The sequence below is a fragment of the Lycium barbarum genome, chromosome 9, assembly GCF_019175385.1.
Source record: "Lycium barbarum isolate Lr01 chromosome 9, ASM1917538v2, whole genome shotgun sequence".
Classification (NCBI taxonomy): Eukaryota; Viridiplantae; Streptophyta; class Magnoliopsida; order Solanales; family Solanaceae; genus Lycium; species Lycium barbarum.
This window is the reverse complement of record NC_083345.1, coordinates 24,581,820-24,608,430: the sequence shown is the minus strand read 5'-3', so window position 1 is coordinate 24,608,430 and position 26,611 is coordinate 24,581,820. Positions and strand designations below refer to the sequence as shown.

The 26,611-nt window shown below is 35.8% G+C and overlaps 2 protein-coding genes across 2 annotated transcripts; both read left to right on the top strand.

Annotated features, from left to right (window-relative positions):
* The first annotated feature begins 2,441 nt into the window (after positions 1 to 2,441).
* On the top strand, positions 2,442 to 12,967 carry LOC132610502 (glutathione gamma-glutamylcysteinyltransferase 1-like). Its single transcript, XM_060324815.1, has 8 exons — positions 2,442 to 2,671; positions 7,838 to 7,994; positions 9,131 to 9,369; positions 9,556 to 9,719; positions 10,136 to 10,187; positions 10,770 to 10,997; positions 11,161 to 11,664; positions 12,370 to 12,967. The coding sequence occupies exons 1-8, from the start codon at positions 2,597 to 2,599 to the stop codon at positions 12,454 to 12,456; spliced, it is 1,506 nt and encodes a 501-aa protein (XP_060180798.1). The 5' UTR covers positions 2,442 to 2,596; the 3' UTR covers positions 12,457 to 12,967.
* Positions 12,968 to 15,490: 2,523 nt separating this feature from the next.
* Positions 15,491 to 17,713, top strand: LOC132610755 (uncharacterized). The gene is made up of 4 exons (XM_060325114.1): positions 15,491 to 16,148; positions 16,225 to 16,999; positions 17,127 to 17,225; positions 17,484 to 17,713. Exons 1-2 carry the CDS (start codon positions 15,714 to 15,716, stop codon positions 16,822 to 16,824), a joined length of 1,035 nt encoding a protein of 344 aa, XP_060181097.1. The 5' UTR covers positions 15,491 to 15,713; the 3' UTR covers positions 16,825 to 16,999; positions 17,127 to 17,225; positions 17,484 to 17,713.
* The last annotated feature ends 8,898 nt before the right edge of the window (positions 17,714 to 26,611 follow it).

Sequence of the window (26,611 nt, the reverse complement as noted above, 5' to 3'; positions counted from 1 at the left end):
ACATTCTTTTCACAACAATACAATAATTCGTAGCATGACGCAATCATATAATAGTATATTTCATGAAAATTGTCATCAAATTTCGGGCTCTAATACCACATGTAAACATAAATTCATGCACACTAGGATCTTGAACTCGATGATCTCATAAGAAGACGTTACAGAGAGCATACCTGAAGCAGAAGCATTGATTCAAATTGTTTCTACCTCCTTGCTCGAGCCTTACGTTACTACAACCGTCAGTGATAGAATTGTGGAGAGAATGTGTGGTAACCCTAATGGGTGGACGGAGAATGAATTTATAGAGTTTAAAACTTAATCCTATGCGTTCATCAAATAACCAATCTAACAAACGAGATTTCATCTTCGTTAAATATTAATTATGGAGTTTACATTAATTGGACCACACATAAAATAAAAATGTCTTGCACATAAATTCCATTGTTAAACCCCTTTTACTATTCGGATAACTCCTTTTAATCCACCCATACCCACGTTACCCGAGGAAGCTTCGTCAGTCTTTGTTTGTTTTTCAAGCGAAGGATATTGGCTTTATGAGGAGTTGATTATTTTGTTTTGAAAATTGCAGAGTAATAATTATGTAGTGATTATTTAGGCATAATTTAACTATTTAGCATTAGTTAATCCATCTTCTATCCCGCATGAAATAATATATAAATTAACACATAAATTACACAAAATTTTATTTATATGGAATAACAAAATAATAACCAAACACCATACTTGACGTGCTATATTTTATACAAAGTAACTAAAAAGCAATCAAACATGATAACTATGTTAGTTTTAACACATAAACAACTTATTTCTTAACCAACAACCAAAAAACCCAGAGTGTATTTAAAGTTGAATCTAATTGTAAATACTTTTAATGTCCGTTTGCCATGGATAATTTTCACTTTTTTTTTCTTTAGAATTTTGTTTCGAAATCTTGTTTGGACATAAATTATTTATAATTTTTCGGAATTCGAAAACTCCAAATACCCATTTTCACATTTTTCACTCTAAATTACTCAAAAAGATTCAACATTTTTCAAGTTATATTCATGTCCAAACACAACTCCAATTTCCAGATATCATCTTTTAATTATTTTTCAAAGACTATCTTTTTTAAATTTCACATTTTTTATGTACAAACACTAGAGTTAGCTATGTTTAGGACCCGTTTGGCCATGAAAATTCTTTCGAATTGTTTTTCCCACTCTTTTTGAAAATTAATGTGTGGCCATGAAAATTCTGAATACAACTTAAGTTGTATTTGGAATTTGAAAAACAACCAAAACCTTATTTTCACTATTTTCACTTTATGTTTTTGACCCTGGCTTTTGTTTTTCTTTTTTCAAATTTTACCCTAAATGTTTTATTTTTATAAATTTAACCCCGTTTATTCTAGTATTGGTAGTGTTTACAACTATATGTTTTAGTTTTTGTTAGGTTGTGGTAATGAAAAACAGGACGTTGGTCCAGATATTTGCAATAACTAGAAATTTGCAATAACAGATAAGATTTTGGTAGCCAGAAATTTGTAATAACAAAGACCGTTGTGATGTTCCGTTATTAACTTGACTTTCTTTTTTTATTTTTCTTTATTAAAAAAAGAATTCTAGACCTTAGTTTATTATCTATGTTATCTTAATTGAGATGGGTGTAAACACCCGTTACAGATAAGTTTTTACCATTCCCTCTTCCTCAAAGGGGCTTTGGTTCTTTTTTTCCCTTTTGAGGGGTGAGGGTTGATGGTCAGGGAAGGGATTATGGCATGTGAATTTGAAGTTTCATTCTGTTGAAAGCTGTTTTCACTAATGTATCAGTTGTTTTGATTTAATTGTGTAATCCTTGTTCAGAATCAACCACCTGGTTATGTTTATGAATTGTTTTGGGTGATTTTGCTAGTTTTCAAAAATTAGAATATAAATATTTTAAAAAAAATACATTCAAACAATTAAATATTATTTCCAACTCCAACCTTAAAAATTCCAAATAAAGTGGATTTTTTTTTTTTTGATTTCTATAGCCAAACGCCTGCTTAATATGATAAACGTTTCTTTTGGAATAGGACAAAATGAAAGGAAATCTGAATCTCTCAATGACAACCATAGAAATTGGAATAGTTCCCTTTTTTGCGCCAGTGTAGTGGTTCTTCTTTATTTTATTCCTTACCTTTTTTCTTTTGTTTGCACAACTTTGGATAAACAATTCTTTTACTCCCTCCGATTCAATTTATGTGAATCGATTTGATTGAATATAATATTTAAAAAAAAATGAAATTTTTTAAAATTTATAATTTAAAATAAATCTTGAATATTTGTGTGACACATTTTATAAAGTAATTTTATTTTTAAATTAGAAAAAAATTATTTATTTTAATATAAATAAAAAAAATAGGTTCACATTTTTTTTCCCCCTCACATAGACAAATGGTTGACTAGATGAAGCGTTGGGATTTGTGAGTCACGTTTCCTCAGTTTTAAATGAAATTGAATTAACGCGGGGAATCCAATAAATCACCTCCCTAACAATTGGGTACGACGAAAGATTAATAGAGAGTATTTATATTGAACCTTAGTGGAGAAAAATGGCGATGGCGGGTTTATATCGACGAGTTCTTCCTTCTCCTCCTGCTATTGATTTTGCTTCTAATGAAGGAAAGGCAAGTTTACTCTTCCTAGGGTTTTAACCATACTTGTTGTTTCTTTATCCCTTCACTAGATATTTGTTTATTGCTTTGGAATGCCACCTTTTTAAATCTCTGTGCACCTCTTTTTATTTTGCCACAACTCCTATCCCTTTGGCCATGAGAGTCGGCTTTTGAAAAACACCTAAAATCCTGTTTTCACTAGGATTTTTTTAGCAAGGGGTTTAGAAATATGAACAAATAAACACACAAAAAAAGCTAATGGGGTTCAACTTCCACTACTATATATATACATAAAAAGTAATTTTAATCTTATAAATAAAGTATCATTTCGGGCCAAAAGGGGTTAACCCCCTTGGAAGCACTTGGTTCCGCGCTTGCTTTCAGTACATTCAGACAACCAAATATTCTTTGCAGAAACTATAACCAAACACAACTCCGAAAAATAATAGTAACTTAGTATAAGGATATAGTAAAAACAAACTATATCTATAGTTCAAGTTGAAGGTAATGGATCTGCAGCTGAGTTTGGCCTATATGTTGAATGTTAGATAATTTGGTTACTGTAAGTTGATTTGGACACCAATGGTGTGTTCGGTATGAAGGAAAATGTTTTGATTTCTTACTTATTTTCTTGTGTTGGTTACCTAAACAAAAAATATTATCCTTAAAGTATTTGTATATAATCTAGACAAATACTATAGGGGTGGGGGGGTATAGAGGGTGGGGAGTGGATCGACGTGGGGGCTGGGGGGGGGTGTGGGTGTGGGTGGGGGTGAAGATGAGGTGTGTTTGAGGGTGGGGAGGAGACAATCAATGTGGAATGCCACTTGTTGGATTTGTTTTCCCTACTTCCATTAGAAAAGTCATTTTCCTCATTTTTAAGGAACTTGTTTTTTCTAGAGAAAATGTTTTCCAAAATTTTGACCAACAACATGAGAAAATTGGAAACATCCATACGAATAAACCCCAAGTCACTGCTCATTGTCCATACTTCATGATATATACCCTGATAACAGTAAATCAGGAATCTGTTTTTTTCTTTTTTCTTTTTACGTGAACTTGTGAATTCTGCGCTTCTTAAGGTTTTATAGCTTTCCCCATGGGAAGCATCTGATTTTCACACATTTACCCTTCAAGCTTCAATATTTTGTTGAAACGTTTTGGTGATGTAGGATATCTACTTTTTTTGGCAATTAACTGTTGGTATTTTCATCTGTGCTTATTTTTACATTTACACATTTTAAGTCTTTACATCACATTTCTTATGGTATGCCCTTGACTTCCAGATACTAAAATGCCTGATAATGTTCTAGTTTATTGTACTTGCTTCCCCTTGGTTATGCTATCAATTCATCTCCTTGTTTGGCTCGACTCTTAAGGTGTAAATTTACAGTTGATCTCATCTTACACCAGATACATATTAGCTTGAGTATTAATTTTTTCCAGTATAATGCTGTTTCATGAAATTAGTATGCTTTAGGACATTAAATTTGAAGAGATTGAACGTAGTTTTCTTGGCTCTTTTTGTACGTCATATTTTATGTGTATCTGGCCTTTTATTTTTGTCGCATAAGATTTTGAATTTCCATTAAAGTTGACCTTCAGAAAGAACTAGAGAAAAAGAGTTATATCAAATTATCCAAGTAAACATGCCCTTGACTTCTTTCAGATTATTTATGGGGATGGAACTCACATGCCCTTAAGTCAATCACAGTTGCTTAACCACTCTTTATTTCCAAGAACTTAATAAGCTCTTTGTTCCAAATTGCTACATTGACATTTCCCCTTCAACTTCTGCACTTGATGGAAGGATGACTTTTGCTTGCTAGATGTAAATATACGAGATTAATTTGAGTTCCTTCCTTTTCCCCTAAGGTCAAAGTAAGAAGAGCGGCATTCCTCATTTGCAGCCACAGCGTCATTGAGGAGACATCCCTTTGACTCCTTACAAACCCAAACAATCATATGCTGCTTAGCTCAATCCCATCTGCCTTTAAGTTAAATTTTCTGTTCTGACTAGCCATCCTCGATTCAAAATGTTGAGCAACTATTTATTAGTTTACCACTTCGTAGTGTTTTACCTCCAATGAAAACTGAACATAGTAATACTCCTTGGAGCCCACTGCTGGTTTCCTCTGCAGAGTTTTATCTATGCCCTCTCTCCTGATCACTTGTCTGGATCCTTCGTTCTTCCCATCCTTTAAGTTATGCCATTACGGAAGTTTATATTTAATGGGGAAAATTCTCAATTATCACTGTAGCCATTCTCTTGAGGAGATCAGTATATTTATGCTAGTCCTCGGGTTGCTTGCTCACTGATCGCCTGATTTTGATCATACTGGTTTATGATATATTTCCTATCTGAGAAAGGGATGGCTGTCTCTTTCTATTTTCTGTCATGAATTATTTCTCTAGGCTAGTGTGTTAATCTTGGGGAACATAGCTTTTCTTATGCTGAGGAACTATTAGGAAGGTGTGCAAGTTGAGTTTGTTGCTTTTCTGTAGGGAAAAGGGAGGAGGGTAGAGAGATTCATTTAGAAAAGATAGTGAGAGAACGCATCGACAAATTCATGTAGTAGGAAAAGAATTACAAAGAGAGCTTCAATAAGAATAGAGAATGCAAAAACCTACATTTATTGGATTAGCTAGGCATAAGAACAACTAGCGAACCATGTATCTCATACCACTGAAACAACTTATAGCTACAATATTGCACGTAAAATACTAACACAAAGTTAACATGCACAATTCAAGTCTCGGTTCAAACTAAAATACACGACCAACACGTACATGAAGCATAACCCTGGATTTCACTATAACTGTACAGCTGATGAAGTATGAATGAAAGGCTAAATGGCTAACTTTAGCGTCCACGAAGAAGTGAGGCTCACTGACTTCGGAAGTATTGGCCACTTCTGAATCACCTCCGGAACTAACTTTGAGTTTGTAAAACATGAAGTGAGGAGTGACTCTACTGACCCAGTGAATAGATAAACTATCCATAAGTGTTGGGACAAGAATTAGAAAACATGCTATGTATTGCTAGTATTGTGTACATTGTTTCAACATAAGAGAGTACATTATGCATCATATCATAATTATAAAATCGAGTTAATACTTAAAGCATAACTAAAGCTGAAAACACTTCAACATAAGCATGCGCATGTCCCCGGATATGGAGCAATACATATATTCAAGACATTCTTAGAAAGCTACAACTTACATTTTCTTTGTTGAAACATGCATATTTCAATGAAATCATACTAGTTATGGAAAACACCAGCTATGAATCAATGTCTACTCACCTCACAGACTTGTAGTTAATATATTTTGATTTAGCAACTTATTTAGCAATTCTTCAAAAATCTATCAAGAAAAATCAAAATACGATAATGCCTGCATTAGATTTACCTTAATGTGCTACCCAAGGACAAGGGCATATTCAAATTCAAGTCAAAGCTGCTAGAATTAAATAATAATGTTCATTACTTATATATCCCATCATTCCATGAGTAGTAAATAAACGTGTATTAATGTACTTTATAGTTTATACACACACACACACTTACATATATACACACATGTTGGAGTGTGCTTTTTTAAAAAAAAGAGGATGATTTTTGAAAACTTACTGCTTTGGTCTTGCTGCTAAAAGTACCTGAGGACTAAGTTGGTAAGAGGTGGTACTGCTGTTGCTCACGTAGAGGTGCTTTATAACGCTCACGTGGGATTTGGTGGAATATTGTAATGAGAGGTAACGAGATCTGTTGTTGTGGGTTCTTTAGGTGGTTAAGGAACTTTTTCTATGACCATGGTTAAGGATTTTATAAATATGACAATTTAATTATTAGCTTAGAGGGAGTTGATATCTGCACATGTGAAATTGGTTGGCTGTGATGATGGGAATTAATCCTTGAGCATCAATCTCTTTAGTCTTCCTTTAAGTAAAATATCTAGGATTATATTTATCAAATTTTATCTTAAACATAATCGAAAAAGCACATTTATTATGTCATAATATTCAAGATAGGAAAAAACCAAAATATATTTTTTCCTTGTGAGAAAGCGAAAAAAGAAAAATGTTGTTCTTACGTTACTTAAATTCCCATTCTGGACTTCAACATGTTCGATAATATTTAAGGCATGCTTCATTATCAAAATAAAAATAAAAATGTATACCATATGAAGAAGGGAAAGATCTTGATTTTCTGTATATTGAAAATGAAGGAGATCATCTAATTATAAGGTTACAAAGAAACCTATACATGGTAAATACAATTAAAGCAGATTCTAGGCTAATTATATGCCATCTACCGCCTAATCAATCAACCATAATTAGAGCTATACATGGATAGTATATATTGTAATTGATGGTGATTAACAAAGGCATGCTCGTGTTAAGAGTATTGCACATCAGCATTCTAAAATTGATATATGAGATCATGGTGAATCTTAGATAGGAGTCTATATAATTGTTGGAATAATTGGGGGAAAGCCATTAGTTGACTGGGTACTTGTGCAGATTCTTGAATTGCATAGGAAACAATGTTACACTGGGACATAGTTAACTTCCTCGGGAAAGGCTAACTGACCCTTGCAAAGAACTTGACTGTCCCACAAAGATACTTCAAATGGCCATCTGACCAAATACAAGGGATCCCTAGAATTTACGTTGAAATGGTATAAGACATCATACTATACCAAGGGTGTGACCTAGTGGTCAATGAAGTGGGATGAGAACCATGAGGTCTTATGTTCAAATCCCAATGGATTTCTTCCCATATGTCTAAGCCTTGGTGGACAGAATTACCATGTGCCTGTGCTAGTGAGAGGTAGCGGCCTAGCAGGTACCCCATGGAATTAGTCGAGGTGCATGAGAGCTTGGCCCGGACACCACGGTTATAAATAGAAACACATCAAACTAAGTCTTCTGTTCTATGAACTGAATGTTATATCAAAAATAAATTTCTATAGTAAACACGGACCCCGCGCATAGCGGGATCTTAGTGCACTGGGCTGCCCTTTATAGATTACTTTTTATTATTTGTCTTAACTTAGAGAAAAAGGGAAATGCATGAAATGGGATGGAGGGATGAGAAAAAGATACAATGCCTGTTACTTCATTCAGTTACTGTTACTTCTTTTTTGTACTGATTTCCGCTTGTTTTGGAACGACAGCAACTTTTTTTGGAGGCCATCCAGAATGGAACAATGGAAGGATTTTTCAAGTTGATCTCTTATTTTCAGACACAATCTGAACCAGCCTACTGTGGTTTGGCTAGCCTTTCCATGGTCTTGAATGCCCTTGCTATTGATCCAGGACGAAAATGGAAAGGTGACTCTGCTATTATCTAGTGGAGCTGTGTTCCTATCCGTCCCGATTATATGGATGATTTTGATCTTCACTTTTTCATGGCCTTGCCTTCTGAATTGTTAATAGTTCTTCGGCTCTTTTTTTGTTTATTTTCTTTGATTAAGGTCTTCATGTCTGCGTTTTCCAAATTTTTTGCCTATCCCTACGTGCTCATGTTAGTTATAAAATTAAGCACAGAGATGTGTAGTTCACGTTGTATTTTATTGGTTAGATATCTCTCTGATTGGGACAGAAGTTGGTGCCTTGTCTCTGAGCATTGTAAGTTGATATGATTTGTGGTGATGCATTGGCATGAGTCTCATATCATCTGCACTCAACATGAAACTTAGCCACTGTTGCTGGATACGTTCCAAAAATCTAAACAGCTATATGTGCAACTTAATATAATATTTTTCCTTACCTCATTTGTTGAAGGTGTTTAGTTACTTTAGCCAGTTAATGGTCACTCCAGGAAAGCACCTGGACTAAACTGGTACGCTTTGACAGAATAGACCTCGATAATATAATTCCGGGATCTCCTTTAGAATTAATCGTGTCTGTATTTCCTTTCCATTTGCATTTAACAGAAAAGGGTTCGTGCATGTAGGAGCTGTTGCTCTGAGTTGCTTCATGCATATTATTTGTTGATTTTCATTTATCAAAAGTTCATGGTCACATTAGATCATTCTTATTGTCAGTCGCTGTTTCCAATTTATCTGAGCTGGAAACATCTTATATAAGATTTTGTTTCTATGTTAGCATCTTAAACTCGAAAACCTTTTATTATCCCCCCCCCGCCAAAAAAAAAAAAAAGGAAACTCGAAAACCTTTTACTTTCTACCAATTAACTTTATATGTTAGGTTCTCTCTTTTTGGTATATGGGGTCTTTTCCCCCAACTGTTAATAAAATTATTACCTTATCAAAAAAAAAAAAAAAAAAAAGCTTGGAGGACGGCTTTTACGTTCTTAGCTTTCATCACCTGAAACTAGTTGATGCTGCACGTTTTACTCTTTGAAACTTGGTTCATATCCTTCTCATATTCTGCTTACATCAATGTGCACATACATAGTGTGCTACAACGCCACCACTTTTATCTTATCAGCTTCAACAATTCAGGGCCTTGGAGATGGTTTGATGAATCAATGCTGGACTGCTGTGAGCCATTGGAAAAGGTTAAAGCTAAAGGGATCTCCTTTGGGAAAGTGGTTTGTTTGGCTCACTGTGCAGGAGCCAAGGTGGAAGCTTTTCGCTCTGATAAAAGCACCATTGATGACTTCCGCAAATATGTCATGGCTTGCACTACTAGTGATAATTGTCATCTGATCTCATCATATCATCGAGGCCTTTTTAAACAGGTAAATATTAACATAGCTTCTTTATACCCCTGCTTATCATTGTGAAGAAGTATATTGCTGTATCGGGAGTTTGGTCGCTCAGGAATATTGTTGGTAATATTGCAAATTGTTTATTTATGAAGGTATATTGTACCCTTTCCTGACTTATCCTGAAGATTGGAACATCTCTTCTGAATATTATGGCAGACAGGTTCAGGACACTTTTCACCTATTGGTGGGTATCACGCGGAAAAGGATATGGCACTGATTCTAGATGTTGCAAGGTTTAAATATCCCCCTCACTGGGTTCCCCTCCCTCTCCTTTGGGAAGCCATGAACACAATTGATGAAGCTACAGGATTACATAGGGGGTATGTAGTTCCATATAGCTGTGCTGTGATATATCTTGATTTTTGTAGTAGTTATAAGCTGTGTTAGCATGCTATTTACCTTGAACAGCGTCTCATTCATACTTTTTAGCCGTCAACTGATAATTGCTAAGCATTTTGCTTAAGGAATATAAATATGTAGAGGAAGATGTTTTACTATGCAATTTGGTCTTCCCTCATATAATAAAGATGGAAATTTAGGGAATTGATTGCTGAACCCTTTCAGCACTGCTTCTAGTCTTCTTCAAACATAACTGTTTCTTCTCTTCATTTTCTTCTTTTCCTATTCTCCTTCTGCTCAAATTAGTGGTCCTTCTTGCTCCATCTCTTACTTGATATATTTTTATCACTCTGCAGCATGGATTTCAGTGACTTATGCGCAAACACATAATTTTCAGGTTTATGCTAGTTTCTAAGCTTCATAGAGCTCCTGCACTGCTATATACCCTGGTAAGGCTTCAGTAGCTGATATTATATCACTTGCTTTTATAAGTAAACTCCTTTGAACAATCTATAGCAAACAACTTCTATTCAATTCGAAATCTGAATCTCTCTCTTAAAACTTCTTTCTTCTTTTTCCCTTGTTCAGCTGAATGATGTTATCATTAGTGATTAAAGGTATTGGGATTTTGGTAAGAAAAGGATGCGGTGAAACTCCTATTACTGCTTGCTAGACCCTTTGCTAGTTGATCCTTTTCATTACACCAGCTTGGTCAGATGGTTGTTAACTACTTCTTTAACCTACTTTATTACATGCTAGAACATAATGATAACATCTTTGTCAAATGCTTGGGAATTGGTCTGAGGGTGTGTTCGGTATGAGGAAAGCATTTTCTGGATTAGCTTGGACTTTCTATGATATCATTGCAATATTTATGGATTTTGACATATTGGCCTTGATAACTAATTAACATGTACTTTGTTATGTGATTTTTCTATTATAAAGAGAGAAGAATGTACTTTCATTGAATTACTCTGGAATTTTTTTCTTTCTGCGACTATTCATGTGTTCTGATTAGTGTACTTTTACAGAGCTGTAAACATGAAAGTTGGATCTCTATCTCAAAACATTTGATGGATGTTCTTCCTGTTCTGTTAAGTTCTGAGAATGTGAAGGACATAAGAGATATTCTCTCTACTGTTCTTTCAACTCTACCTTCAAATTTTGCTGAATTCATAAAGTGGGTAGCAGAAGTTCGAAGGCAAGAGGAGAATGGTAAAAATTTGAGTGAAGAGGAGAAAGGAAGGCTAGCTATCAAGGTAAGGTATCTGAAGAAATTTAGTAAATTGGAAAAAAAAAAAAAGAAAGCTTCAGAAATGGTCATATTCTTTTGCGTATTCCCATCTCCAGATCTGATCGGTTAATCTTTCAGGATAGGTCATTATTTATGAGTTCAGTAAGCACTCTTACCTTACATTGCAGGAAGAGGTATTGAAACAAGTGCAGGACACTCCTCTTTATAAGCATGTCACAAGCATTTTATTTTCAGAAAATTCTATCTGCCAGCTAAAAGAAGCAATGGACAGCAGTTTGGCCGATGTTGCTGCGAGCATTTGCTGCCAAGGAGCAGGCCTTTTTTCAGGAAGATCTGGTTCATTGGATAGGTTTTGCTGTCGTCAAACATGTGTTAGATGCTACAGAGCTACCGGGGACAATCCTGCTACAGTGGTGTCTGGGACAATTGTAAATGGGAATGGGGAGCAGAGGGTTGATGTTCTGGTCCCTACATCTCAAGCAAAGACTAGCTGCTGTCTTCCGGGGCAAGATGGTTGCTTACAGATGCACCCTGGAAGCAATGATGTGCTGACTGCACTATTGCTGGCATTACCTCCACAAACATGGTCTCACATAAAAGATATGAAGGTCTTGCAGGAAATAGAGAACCTTGTCTCAGCAGAGAACCTGCCTCCTTTGCTGCAAGAAGAGGTACAATTGTACATTTTGTCTGTGTAACATTTGCGTTCTTGTTTTAAATTCCTATTTGCTATTTTTTGTCTTGGGAAGCCCAGAAAAGGAGGGTTGCAGTAGATTACCGGCTAGCAGAAAGCTAGTCAATTTTCTGATTAATTCTGACAATATTGAGTATTGGAATGAAAGAGTCCAATGGGAGTGAGATGGATGTTGAAAGTTTATATAACGGCCCCAACTAGCTTAGGATTGAGACTTGTTTTTGTTGTCATTTTTTATTGGGAAATTCACCCGAGCACTTAGTAAGGCCTTCATTCCTATATTAGAGCTTTCTGCCTCCTTTCTAATTGGTAGTTCTTATTATGGGCCTAATAGAAGATTTTTCCTTATAGAATTATGTTAAGTATCTATTTCACCGTACTGTGTATTTTATGAAAATAAGCCTTCCTCTTGAAGCAGGTTATCATATCTTACAGGCCTAACTGATTCATTCGAGTCAAACTGAAGGAGCATGTGACTGACTGATAATTTCATAAAGATAATCTCATACAAAGTGAAATCTTAGGCGCATAACTGTCTTCTGCATGTTATTCTATTTAATGTGTTTTATGTTTCATGTTATGCATCTTTGACCAATTGACTGAGTACAATGTTAAAAGTTCTGGAACTCTCAGATGTGTACAATGTGTATAGACTTCTGAATATTCTTCTGGGTAACTGCAGATTTTGCACCTGCGAGGGCAGTTCCTCCTCCTTAAGAGATGCAAGGATAACAAGTTAGAAGAAGATTTGACTGCACCTCCCTTTTAGCTTGCTCTCCTATGTTATTATATATACGTTGTTCTGATGCGAGATTCAAACCAAATCACTGTAATTCCTAGGACTTAAAATTCATCTTAAGCTGCAGGACGCAGATGTCCTACTTTCTTTCGTTTTTATAGGTTTAGTAAAATCAAGAGCCCTAAGGCATCCCTTGGAGCTAGAAACTCTTTATGGAGATTCATTTGGTTTTCGCTCTTTAATAAAATGCATCCCATGAAGAATGAGAGGGTCTTTGATCTATCCAGGAGAGTCAGGTTCATTGGTTAGCTGTGGGGGTACCTTACACATAATATGAGAAACCCTGCTCTAAAGCTTTTATGTCCTGCAAGTGACTGGGTGGATTCTGACTTACATCTTACTTGATCAAGACTTCATTGTAATATGCCGCATCTTCTACCTATAGTAGTTTACTGACAAGCGCTGAAGGAACAGTTCATAAATGTGTTGACATCCTCATTTCTCTCTGAAACAGTATAGCATAAGCTGCAGTTCATTTTCTCATTCGTCTAATGTAAATTTTGGATTACTTACTGTGCCATGTACTTTGGGAAGGTGAAGCTTCCTTTTGCCTGGGGATACATGGTTAAAGTCGCACATACGGCAGTAGCATATCTATGTGGAGGGGCACGGGTTTACTTACACCGAGCTCCTTTTTCTAGACCATGTAATATTTGTTGAAAAGTCCTTAAATATATGTGTGCACCTAAGTCCTGGTATATAGTTATGTGGCACACCTTCAGGTTTGGGAGTTCAAATCTCATGTTTGTCTTGCTGATTTGTCCCTTATTTTTTACTGAATTACTCTTTGCTTTTTCTTTCTTTCTTTGGTTTATTCTTTCGAAATTCTCAAGTATGACACATTAAAATTCGCATTCTCCTTTTGCCATCTTAAAATTTTATATGAATAAATGAAATATCAATATTGGAGCTAGTATTAGTGGGAGGATATACCATATTTAGTCAACTGGTCAATCTTCAGCTTACTGAGGACATGACCTTAAACAAAAAAGTATGGAGGATGAGGATTAAGATAGAAGAGTGGTAGTTAGTCGAGTGTCATGTACTTTTACTTGGGAGAGGTAGGGAGCTAGTCTCCTTCTACTTATTTAATAGTATTATTTTGTATTTGCGTAGTAGCTTATTTTTGAGTCCGGAACCAAAATGACCCTAAAAAAACATTTTGAACCAAAATACCCCAACAAAAAAAAAAAAAAGGTTACAAAAGTACCTTTAGCGCGGTAAAATACTGTGCTAAAGCACTTAACCGTAACGGTCTCGTTAAGTGCTTACTGCGCTAAAGGAATTTTTCTCACCTATAACGCAATAAAATAATGCGCTATAGGACCCAACATAAATCCCGTCGGGTTCCACCACTGGTCCCTCCAGTGGCAAAAAAAATAAATGAAAAACGCCATTGGAGGCGATACCGAGGTGGTCCCCACATCCAAAAACTTCGTTTTCTATTAAATTTCGTCGGGAAAGTTTAGATTCTCGGTATATTCAAGTCAAAGAACAAGATTCTAAGTTCGAATTTTGGAAAAAAGCGGCGTACAACTCGATTAAAATAACTCTACAAAAAAATTTCGATTAAGGTTTTCTACTATGAACTTTTGTTATTATTTTGTTATATACATTATATTCTAAGCATGTTTAACATTTAATCCTTGCTATTTTCCAAAAAAAAAAAAACAATTTTTTTTTTGTTCTTGTTCTGACTGGGCAGTGGCTTTTGCCACTGTTCCTATTTTTTTTTTTTTTTGTTTAATTCATTATTTGTTAAATGTTTATGAATTGTTAATTTGTTAAATGTTTATGAATTGTTAATTTGTTATATGTTTATGAGTTAATTTGTTAATTATGAATTGTTAATGAATTATTATTTTGTTAATTGATTATTTGTTAAATATTGATTATGAATTAATTAGTTGTTAAATATTGTTTATGAATTGAAAGAAGTTAATTGGTAATGAATTATTATTTTGTTAACACTTTGTTTGGATGATTGTTATGTATTGTTTCATAATGTATCGTATTGTGTTGTATTGGACCAAATCAGTGGTTACATAAAATAGGAGTATAGAACCTTTTGTCGTTACATAATGATGGATTTAACGATACTACAATAAAATTAAAGTAATAATCAAAGCAAACATTATATTTAAACTAACAACATAATATAATACAATAGGTAACAACCATCCAAACAAGTTGTAAATGATTATGAATTGTTAATCTATATTATTTTAAAAGCATGAATATATATGTTAAATAAAAAAAGATTATTTAAAAAAGAATAGTTAAAGTTCTTCTTTTCATAAATACATAAGTTAACGAAAAAAATGTAAAGTTTGTAGTAAAATATGTGGTCGACGAATATATTCTTTTAGTCTAATTTTATAGTAGTTTTGTTGGCTATTTGGTCAACTAAAAATATATCACATATTCAAAATAGAGTTCTAAACAAATATTACAGCTGAATTTCGATTCCCAAATTAATTAACTTAAAAGTCTTTGCCATCACATAATTCAAAAGTAATTAACTTAAAAGTCTTTGCCATCACATATGTGTCCTTACTATCACATATTAAATTTACTGCATATCCCATGTTAATTATTCACAAGATATAATACTACATAATTCACATATTCCCTACAAATTATTAATTAGTTAATATAATTTATGTGTCCTTACTATCTCGTTTGTACCTGCTTATAATATTCGGTGGCATCTTGTTCCCGAACTCATCGGGTGCCTTTGTCAGTTTACGTTATTTGGTTTTCTTGGAGCATCTAGATCGCTTGGGAGACTACAGCTGGGGCGGTGCTGTTTTGGCGTATCTTTACAGATGCCTGTGCCGAGCGTCTATTGGTGTTGTCAGAGATGTGTGTGGATTTTTTGCTCTTCTCCAGGTAATATTTTAAGTGTGCGTTCCTTTAATGTAGACAAACCTCTTGAAACGACGACTTAAAAATCGTATTTTCTAATATCGGTTACAGTTATGGACGCAGGAGAGGATGCTGCCTTTTCAACCCGTACCTAGGCATCACCTCGAGATTGACATGCCTTATGCGAGGAGGTGGACAACGGGTTTTGACTGGGATGTGGATACGCACCACAGTATTCTTCCATTCCGAGACCAGCTTGATCACATGACAGACAATGCGGTAAAACTATTTAACTTTACATTATTAATTTAATTAAACGTCTTTTCTACTTGGTGATCACTGATTTGTATTTATATGTTATGCAACTATTTATATGGACGCCGTACGCTGCTATATTAGATGGTTTGCCGGCCTTTTGCAGGGCAGGTCAGGGGGTTTGGAGGTCGCGGTGTCCATTGATACACCTGGACATCGTAGAGGACCGCATGCCCGAGCGTGTCTTACGACAGTTTGGGCATACACAGAGTATACCCCCTGACGTCTGTCATGAGCTCCGACACTACCAGCGGGATGATCGGGCTGCCGTTGATGATGATTTTTTGGCTTTCATGGATGTCCAGCTCTACCGTTGGGAGAACAGGTTGGGCACTTTAGCAGTGGTCAGCCATTTGACTCCCATTGAGGATTACATGCACTGGTATCATCAGATCACACGCCGATTGATCGGCAACCCAGCTTTGCATCCCCCTAGGGATGTAGGATACTCAGCACTCGCGGGGCAGTACGAGGCATTGGTAAGTTTATCGTATTTAGATTTATTTAATTGCATTAATTGTTACGTTTTTTTTTTACTGTTGAACACAAATACAGCTGGTGGCCGTACAACGTTTACGCATCTTGAGGTTAGAGCATATGCTTTACCCTGGGCTTGCGGGGCTTGCGTCGGAGATGGTACGGATATCTGAGGATGGTATCCGGCAGGCAGGAGAGATTAGGCGCATGGAGGAGCTTGTTCCGGAGGCTGAGTATCAGGCAGCGTCAGTAGGAGGAGCGGGTGCTCCCAGAGGAGGAGGTCGTGCTGGCAGAGGATGCCGTGCTGCCGGAGGACGCCGTGCATGTAGAGGATGCGGTGCTGCTGCTAGAGGACCTGGTGGTGGAGGACACCATCTGGTAGATGAGGCAGATGAGGTCGATCCCATTCCAGAGGGCGTTCCTGGTGTAGTCCATCCGCAGCCGTTCCAGGCCGGTGGCAGCTCACCTGGGGACTCACCTACGTTTACGCCGACGCTCTTACTTGCTGAGATACCTGGGTCTTCGTCACAACCGAGTCAGAATGCATACATGGAGGAGCGTGATAACGTTGATTGGGCGACATTACGCGCTTCATTAGCTGATGAACGGCCTGTGAGGAATTTAGAGGGAGCCAGGATTGTTGACTTCGATGAGTTTTTGATCCCGATTAGTATTTAAAATACTTATTTTTCATTTAAATTATTTATTTTAAATATATATGTTACTCATTATTTAGCAATATTTTATATTTTAGGATTCGGCACCAGCGGGTCCACCAGAGCCACCCACTCAGGCGTTTTTTCATGGGTCTGCCGAGCTAGCGGTGTCTTCCCATGTGACTGTCGAGCCACAGGTAAGCTTTTCATTAAAATTTGTTTTATTCAATATAAGGTCAATATTTAATATACATATTTGATTATTTAAAGTACTTATTTTAAATATGTATGCTACTTATTATTTCGTTTTTTTTCATATTTTAGGATTCGGATCCAGTAGGTCCACAGGAGCGACCCATTTAGGAGCATTCTCATCAGCCTGTCGAGGCAGAGGTGTCTTCTCATGAGACTACCGAGGCACATGTAAGATTTTTACTTAAAATTAATTTTATTCAATATAAGGTAAATATTTATTTAATTTTTATACCCTTTACTTGGACTTCGAATAGCATCTCGTCCAGGAGACTACCTCATATTCACCACCAGACCCATCTCAGGAGCCTACAGACCCATCTCGGGAGCCTACTCAGGCGCCCGTTGACACACAAGTTTGATTATTCAACAAATGTTAATGTATTCAACATAAATAAGAAATGATACTAATATTTATATACTTTTCAGGTTCATCCTTCGGCGCCTGCATGGCGACTCCCGACGAGGAAGAGTTCGAATTTCCAGACCCAGGTCATGATGAGGTTCTGCCCGTGCTAGCGGGATCAGATCCCAAGAAGAAGCACATTCTAATCAAGGGCGCACGGGCTAGGGGAAAAGGAAATGATCATGACTTGGAGCGCCCGATTATTAAGAGGAAAATGGGCGATGGAGACGATGGCGAGGGCGGTGGGGATGGTATGAGCCTTAGGGGATAGTCTCCGACATAATACATGTGGGACCCATCCTCGATAGTGTATATACATTAGTGTTGTACAGTTTATCGTGAATATTATATATTTTTTGCATATTTATAAATATTATCTTAGTCTTTATTATTGTTTATAGTTTCACATCCTAAATTGATAATAATAAAAAAATCGTGACGCATTCGAAATAAAGTTAAGCATTAATTTAAAAATAAGACAAAACCCTAAAAGATAAATAACGTAAAGCTAATAACTAAAAGTCTTCAAACAAAAAAGGACTTCGAGCACTTTTCAACCACTTGCGTATTCTTGATGTATTGAGCCTATCTTATTAATTGTACAAATATAAGTAGGATTTTATAAAATATATTGAAGTTCCGGAGTCTCAAAGCATGATTAATATACGGCTAAACTACGTAAAAAGGAGTGAAAATGTAATAAGAGATTGTTTTTGGAAAATGTTGGGTCATATAGCGCAGTATTTTACTGCGCTATAGGTGAGAGAAAAATTCCTTTAGCGCAGTAAAATACTGCGCTAAAGCACGTAACGGGACCGTTACGGTTAAGTGCTTTAGCGCAGTATTTTACTGCGCTAAAGGTACTTTTGTAACCTTTTTTTTTGTTGGGGTATTTTGGTTCAAAATATTTTTTTTGGGGTCACTTTGGTTCCGGACTCCTTATTTTTCAACTCTTATTACTACTTGTTGCTTCATTTGCTTTGTTTGTCTTGTCATTTTGGTGTTTTTATCCTCCTTTCAATCTTGCTTAGATTTTATTTCTTCTGAGTTGAGGATTTATCGGAAACAACCTCTTTTTGCCACAAAGGTAGGGATAAGATTTGCGTAGATCCTACCCTTCCAGACCCCACTTGTGATTACATTGGGTATATTGTTATATTTTCTACATGGAAGGTAAAGATTTTCTAAAGTTTTACGAACTGAAAAAGAGTTAATTTTGAACCAATAATGGATTCAATGATAAAAGGGCAATTCGCAGGAATGCCCTTATTTTGGGGTGGTCTTTAATTTTTGCTCATTAAATTAGTGGTCTTTAATAGTTGCCCTTCGCCTAATACCATGAGGTTTGGGGTTCGAAGCCCTGCTTAGTCAAAAATTTTAAAAAAATTCGCAAGATAGAGTTTTGCAAATCTGGCCATGTAAATTCTGCATTAAGGCCCAAATTCTGCCTTGCATGTGCAGATTTACAAAATTTTGCCTGAATTTTTTTAATTGAGCTGGGGTTCGAACCCATAACTTCGAGGTATTAGGCGAAGGGAAAAATTTAAAGACCACCAATTTGAAGGGCAAAATTAAAGGCCACCCCAAATGAAGGGCAATCCGCGCAAGAAAAAAGATGATAAAACCTTAAAAGTTGAACCCGTCAAGTTTATATTTTGAATCCACCTTTTTCTAGCAATGGACCATCTTCTTAAAATTTTGGATCCACCTCTAACGTGTTGGAAATTTTCTGCAAGTCTAGAAATTAGGGGAAGTTACATAAACACTAGTAAATGAATATATTATTTCATAATCTACAACTATTAATTAAATTACACATGCTACAAAATATACTATATATATATACATAGGGTATATATGGTTTTATACCATAAATATAGAATGTTTTTATGAATAAAATGCTAAAAATAAGGAGTTTCATATATTCATGATAACCACATTAAATACATATCAAAACACATTAATTGCTTTTCTAAAAATCTCCAACTTACTTAGCTATCTAATCCATAAACAAGTATATTACTGTTTATATGATATGTATGTATACAATTCTTTGAACAAGTATATATATTATTGTACTTATATATTACGTATATTTCACTATTATATACTATATATAATATTATTTGTTATGTATATAACTATTACTATGTACTATATATAATTTTATTTCTTATGTATATATTACACAAAAGGTGTTATCATACACAGTCAAACCTCTCTATAACAGTATCGTTGGGTCCAAAAATTTTCAGTTGTTATAGAGTGACTGTTATACCCCTATAACAGCATTGACATTTAAATAATAGTTCGCTATTATAGGCAAAAAAGATGCATAAAATCTAATTTTTATTTTTTGTTGTCAAATTCTAAGCTTAATCACACTTTGTATAACGAAGGAAAATCGTTTAATGATGAAAATATATATATTCATATGATATTTTTTGGCATAAATAGTGTATTAAATGATCAAATATTTGGTCAAAATCTCTATACTAATTATTGGTAATAATAGATATTCTATTTTTATAAGGATGATTAATTATTATATTACCAAAAAAAAAGAAGATAGCTATTATATAGGGGTAATTTTACAAAGAACATATTGTTATAAAGTTGGATGTTGCTGTTATAGGTGAAATGCTGTTATAGAGAAGTAAAATATAACATAAAAAATCGGTTCCGAAATTGGTGGTCTTTAACTTTTGCCCTTCGCTAAAAATCTCTTGGTTTCGGGTTCGAACCCCTGCTCAGTCAAAAATTTTAAAAAAATATGCAAAATTTTGCCTTGCAATTTTTTTTCATTGAGCTGGGGTTCGAACCCACAACTTCGGGGTATTAGGCGAAGAGCAAAACTTAAAGACCGCCAATTTGAAGGACAAAAATTAAAGACCACCCCAAATAAAGGACAATCCGCGCAAAAAAGTGATAAATTGAAGGGGGTGTTAAGTGAGTATTCGCAAATATTGAAACTCTTGTTTGAGGAGTGAAATTGATGTTTAATACAATTCCATCTTTCAAAAACTCTTTTTTTAGTTGGCGTTGGGCCATAGAAACAAAATAAAAAAATTTGAATTTGGAGTTGGAGTTGTGTTTGGCCATAGTTTTTGCAAATAATATTTGGTTATTGAAATGTACTTTTTTTACAAAACATGAAATATGATTTGTACCCCCCAATTTCTAAAAACTAGCAAAATTGTCCAAAGCAATTATAAAAACAACCAGTGCGAGAAATATGGCAACTATACTCGAGATCAACTTATGGAGTGCTCAAGATTGATGGTTCTTTCCATCTAAAGGCTCCAACTGGAAATCTTACTGGTGTATACAGAAAATATAGCATTTCTAAATATGACTTTGTTGCAAAATTTCCACTTGCTTCTTTTCTTTTAAAGGCTTTTTAGCACATGATGTTCAATGTTTGTTGGAGTGGAGAGTAACTGAGCAATATATGTTGTCTCTGACCAGTAAAAAAAGTTGTATGAACTTTTAGGGTAAAAATTGAGCAACATAAAACCTTTAGGGGTAAAAATTGAAAACAAAAAAAAACAAAAGTAAAGGTCCAAAACAAAAAATGGAAAAAGTGAAAAATATGGTTTTGGGTGATTTTCAAATTTCAAATACAACTTCAAGTTGTATTTGAAAATTTTATGGTCAAACACCATAAAGTGATTTTTTTTTACAGAAAAAAGTGAATAATTCTCATGGCCAAACCGGTCTTAATTTCATCTTTAAATGCTCCTTTTTTTTTTTCCTTCAAACTTTAACCAATTCCAAATGCATAATAAACGTGCAAGCGTAAAAATGAAAGATAGCCGGCTGTTTAGGCAAGTATCTTAATTAGTTCGAAAATTTAAGTGAAGGTGACTTTTAAGTTTGAAAATTACTAGAGGTGACTTGTAGGGACCACATCAAGTCAAAACCCAATTAAATTTGGGATTAAGAAAATTGGGGTTGAAAATGTATTTTGCCAAACTTGTTAATCTTTTATAAAATACAAAAAAGACCCCAAACCATTTAATCCAACCCCCCATTTATTTCAAACTCAACATCGGTCCAATATCAAACCACACGAACTTCATCCAAAACACGAACTGATCTCAACTGCTCCTTCAAAATTTCAACTTCAAACCCACGAACTGATCTCAACTGCTAAATGTGATTCTTGAAACCGTCTTCAACCTCTTCAAAAGCCGACTCAGAAACGAACTGCTGCTCTCCATTTCTCTCAGGTAAAATCGCTCAACTTTTTCTTCTTTTAAAGTTAGGGTTTTGAAATCAAAGTGAGAAAATGATGATTTTGGTCAGAGAAGAAGAAGAATAACATGGGTTTGTCTACAATGTTGTTTATTTTGTTGTTCAATGCTTGAGAAACCCTTATTTGCTGTATTTGTTTGAGTTGTTGGGGTTTGTGTGTTTGTAAATAGTGTATGTGGTTGTGAAATTCTGGTTTTTGGTGTTGTTTGTGTTCTTATTCTCCTTAGGAATTCAAAAAAAGGGTTTGTTGGGCTTGACAAAACCTGTATTTGCTCTATTTGTTCCACTTGTTGGGGTTTTGTGTTGTTAAATAGTGTATGTGGTTGTGAAATTATGGTTTTTTGTACTGTTTGTGTTCTTGTTCTCCTTGGGGTTTTGAAAAAAGGGTTTGAATTTTTTTTGGATTTTTTCCAACAGCTTAGTAAGTTGTTGCAGCAACTTCAGCACTTGTTTGACAGTTGAGGTTGGTTTATTTTATTTAACTTGTGATGGTTGTGTGTTTGTATTGAAACAAATGTTTTTTCTGGTTCAAAAGTTAGGGTTTTGAAATAAAAGTACGAAAATGACTAATTTTGGTTAAAGAAGAAGAGGAAGAACATGGGCAGGGTGTCTATGCAATGCTATGTATTTTGTTCAATTTTTGACTGTTGTGTGTTTGTAATACACTGATATTGCACCCTGATAGTGAAAGATGTTGTTGTCCTTGTAAGGCTTAGGAAAAAGGGCCTTGCCTTTTTTTTTTTTTTTTTTTGTTTTTTTACCCAACCTTTTTTGTCTGTTGGTAAAAATCCAACCAGTTGTTGAGGTTGTTGCAGCAAGTGAATATGTTGTTGCAACAGATTTAAAATCTGTTGAAAATTGTTAAAACAGTTGCTGAGGAAGCTGCAACAACTGTTCTGATGGTTTCCAACAGATGTTCCAACAACTTTACCAGTTGTTGCAACAGATTATCCATCTGCTGGAATTAATCAATACAGTTGCTGAGGAAGCTGCAGCAACTGTATTGATATTTTCCAACAGATGTATAATCTGTTGCAATAACTTATGAAGTTGTTGGAACATATGATGGAGTTGTTCCAATATATTACACACTTGTTGCAACATATGCTTCAGCTGTTGTAAAAATTCTTTATTTATTTACTTTAAATGGTGCACAAATCAATTGAAAGTGTTTTTGCTTATCTCCTGTATGCAGATAAAATGTCTTCACGAAAAAGAAAAGGGGAGGAATCATCTACAGTTAGTAAAAGAGCTAAGGAGGCATCATTAGATGATCTTGTTGAACAGGCAAATATTCTTTCTGAACAAACTGCTGAACAGGAAACCTCTCAAGTAGGAGTTTCTGGCCAAGAAAGTAAAGAAGATCAAGTAGATGAACAAGATAAAGAAGAAGAACAAGATGAAAATAAAGAAGAAGAAGAAGCCGAAGAAAAAGAAGAAGATAAAGAAGAAGAAGAAAAAAGAGAAGAAGAAAAAGAAGAAGAAGAAGAAGAAGAAGAAGAAGAAGAAGAAGAAGAAGAAGAACATGATGTAAATAATGATGACAATGAAGAGGATAAAATTGCATCTTTTGAAAGGTCGGCGACCGGGGCTGCTGATTCTTCTACTGGGACTGATATAGACAGACCTTTCACTTATTAAGTTGTCAAAACTTTCAGTATTGAGAAGTTCCGTGTGCAGATGCCGATGGATAAACTAGGTGATTTGAATGGTGATCTTATTGTAAAATCAGTCATGGGCAAGCCCTTTGATTACTTTATGAAGATACTTCAGGAGGAGGACTTGGAGGATTTCTTTAGGGCCACATGTTTTGGCATGTATCTAGATTTGCCTGAGGACAACAATGCAAGGTTTCAAAGGACCATTGTGTATGGTCTTCTCAAACGAAGAATTATTTGCAGCAAAATTGATGAGATATGGATAAACTACTGCGGCATGCCAGTTTGTTTTGTCATCAAGGAGTTTGCCATAATCACCGGACTGAGGTGTCATGCTCCTTCTCAGCCTCTTCCTACAGTTACATTAAAGAAGGGAGCCAAGACACCCAAGTCATCCAAGGGAGCCAAGACACCCAAGTCATCCAATACAGCCAAGAAAGGCAAAGCCAAGGTTAATGATGATTTGGATTTAGTGGATGTTTGTGGAAAGAGCTACAAGGTAGTGGATTTGCTAGCAGACTTGAAGTCAGAAACTATGTCAAGAAAGCACAAGGAGTCATTGTGCTTAGTTTGGTTTGTGAATTCTATTCTTTGGGCAAGGGATGTAAAGAATAATATACAACTTGGTTTGATTAAACTATCGGAGGATCATGAGGCATTCAATAACTATCCATGGGGTCATAAAAGTTTTAAGTTGACTGTTGAATATTTGTGCAAAGCTTTGAACGCTAATGTGAAGACTTCCAACATCTATGGCTTCCCTTGGGCCTTCATGGTAAACTTTCTTTCTTCAATGTTTTATCTTTTTAATTCTTTTCCTTCATTGATTATTCTGATATTTAGTGGCATAATTTTTTCTAGGCTTGGGCATTTGAAGCCATTCCTCACCTACGGATTCAAGTCAGGGACTACTCCGAAGAAGTTTGTTTTCCAAGGATCCTCAAATGGTTGACTACCAAAAACAACAAAAAAAATGAATCTTGATCCTTTTAACCCCCCCAAGGAAGCAGTAAGTCAGAATCTGTTGGAAAATATCCCTAAATAGTCTTATAAGAAGTAACTACTTGGTGCAACAAATACATTTATCTGCTGCAACAACCTCAGAATATGTTGGAAAAATCAAAGCAGTTGTTGAGGAAGTTGCTGCAACTGTTCTGATATTTTCCAACAGATAGTGAATATGTTGCAACAAATCCTAAGATGTTGGAACAACTTACTCAGTTTTTGCAACGGGTTCACAATCTGTTGGAAAATATCAGAACAGTTGCAGAGGAAGCTGCAACAGCTGTTTTGGTTTTTCTAACAGCTAAAGAATATGCTGCAACAACCTAGGTGGTTGTTGAAACATATGTGGGGGTTGTTCCAATAGATTACACACTTGTTGGTTGAATATATCTGTTTGTTTGTTATAGGTTGTACACCCAAGGCTTATCCCGACAAAACGAGAGGTGCAGATGCCATGCCTTGTTAGTTTAGGGCATAGGGAATCTGTGCATGATGAATTGATTGATCAGATAAAAGAACAATTGGCTGGATCCACAACCATCATAAGGGCTGGTGTTGTTGATGGTGGTAGTGGTGATGTTGATGTTAATGTTGTTGGTGATGGTGATGGTGTTGGTGTTGGTGATGCTGTTGATATGAATATTGTTGTTGATGTTGCAAGACAAGCAGTGGAAGGTCTTGCTGATAAAAGAAGAGATGATGATGGTGGTGGTGATGGAGTTGGTGGTGGAGTTGGTGGATATACTCCCCAAAGTGGTGGTGGTGGGCAGACCACAGATATCCCTTATAGGTTGGGTAGATATTCTTCAGTTGGTGCCGGTTCCTCCAAGGTGTATTCTTGTGCTTGTGAGTGCAGTACTTGTAGGCTGAAAATGGAAGGTTTGATAAACAAGGTTGAAAAGTTGCCTCAGGCACAAAAAGATACGAATTCAACTATAAAGAGTTTGATGTCCAAGAGGGGTGTCCAGCCATCCAAAAAGCTCAGCTCACCCTATACTCCTATTGGGATTCGCAAGAGGGCAAAAATAATTTCCAAGGCACTTGCTGATTGTAGAGCAAGTAAAACAAGTACTCCACAGAAGTCTATTGCTACTCCTCCTGCTGAAGTTGTGCCACAAGTGCTAAAAAAAGTTGATATTTTCAAGCGTGTAAACCCCCCCCCCCCCCCCCCCCCCCCCCAAAAAAAAAGAAGAAGGTTGAAACCTTGATCAAATCCAAAAAGAGTGGGAGAGCACTGTACTCAATGCATGAATTTGGGGCCGAAGACTTCAAGGTTATGACAAACATGCACGAATGGTGGGAGGATTGGGTAAGTTTCAACACTTATATATATGTATATAATTCAGTATGCTGTTTGAACAAGTCATGTAATTCGATGAACTTGTTGCAACAAGTTAACTAGTTGTTACAACAAGTTACTAACTTGTTGCAACAAGTTAACTAGTTGTTCTAACAAGTGAACTACCTGTTGCAGCAAGTTCACTAGTTGTTCTAACAACTCTAACTACCTGTTGCAGCAAGTGGCTGACTGTTTTGATACTTTTACTGCAGTATGTAGATGAAATCTTATTGCTGATGCATATGAGGCAGCTCAATTTCCCTGAGCACTATGATTCCTCTGATAGAATCATGGACCTCAACTTCTACCATCACTATCGCAACAGGTACTTAGGGTTGTCCGATGAGTCTACAAATGTGGGTGCCGTGCCCTATGATCAAAGACTTGCTCTCTTTAGGTGGGACGATGATGGTCTCGCTTTTCCCAGAGATAGTGTGCCCTACCCAGGTGGCTGCGAGTGGATTGGTGCCAAAAGGATCATAGTTGTCATGAATATTAATGACAACCATTTTGTCACTGTTCAGATCATCATTGAGGAGGGTATCATAAATGCTTATGATTGCAACATCCCATGTAATGAAGACAGTGCTTTCTTCTGCCACATGCAGCCGTTAATGGATTTGTTTCCCAAGTTGCTAAAGCAGAGTGGCATGTTCTCACACTTACCTGGAAAGTTGTTGAATAAATCATGGAAGTTTGTTCGGAAGAAGGATATCTCCTGCAATGAGACCAATAAGGCATGTGCTTCCTGGTCACTTGCTTTTGTTGAAGTTTTGCTTACCCGCACGAATATGACCAAGCCCGATACCTTATTGAGTGACAATACTGTGGAGAGGATGCAATGGAGGTGGGCTTGTGGAATTATTGATAAGGTGTTGGAGCCCTAATGTGG

Coding starts and splice junctions, on each gene's coding strand:
- LOC132610755 (XM_060325114.1), top strand. CDS start 15,714: ATGCAACTATTTATATGGACGCCGTACGCTGCTATATTAGATGGTTTG. Junction 16,149..16,224: donor CGGGGCAGTACGAGGCATTG/GTAAGTTTATCG, acceptor ACACAAATACAG/CTGGTGGCCGTACAACGTTT.
- LOC132610502 (XM_060324815.1), top strand. CDS start 2,597: ATGGCGATGGCGGGTTTATATCGACGAGTTCTTCCTTCTCCTCCTGCT. Junction 7,995..9,130: donor TCCAGGACGAAAATGGAAAG/GTGACTCTGCTA, acceptor TCAACAATTCAG/GGCCTTGGAGATGGTTTGAT. Junction 9,370..9,555: donor ATCGAGGCCTTTTTAAACAG/GTAAATATTAAC, acceptor ATATTATGGCAG/ACAGGTTCAGGACACTTTTC.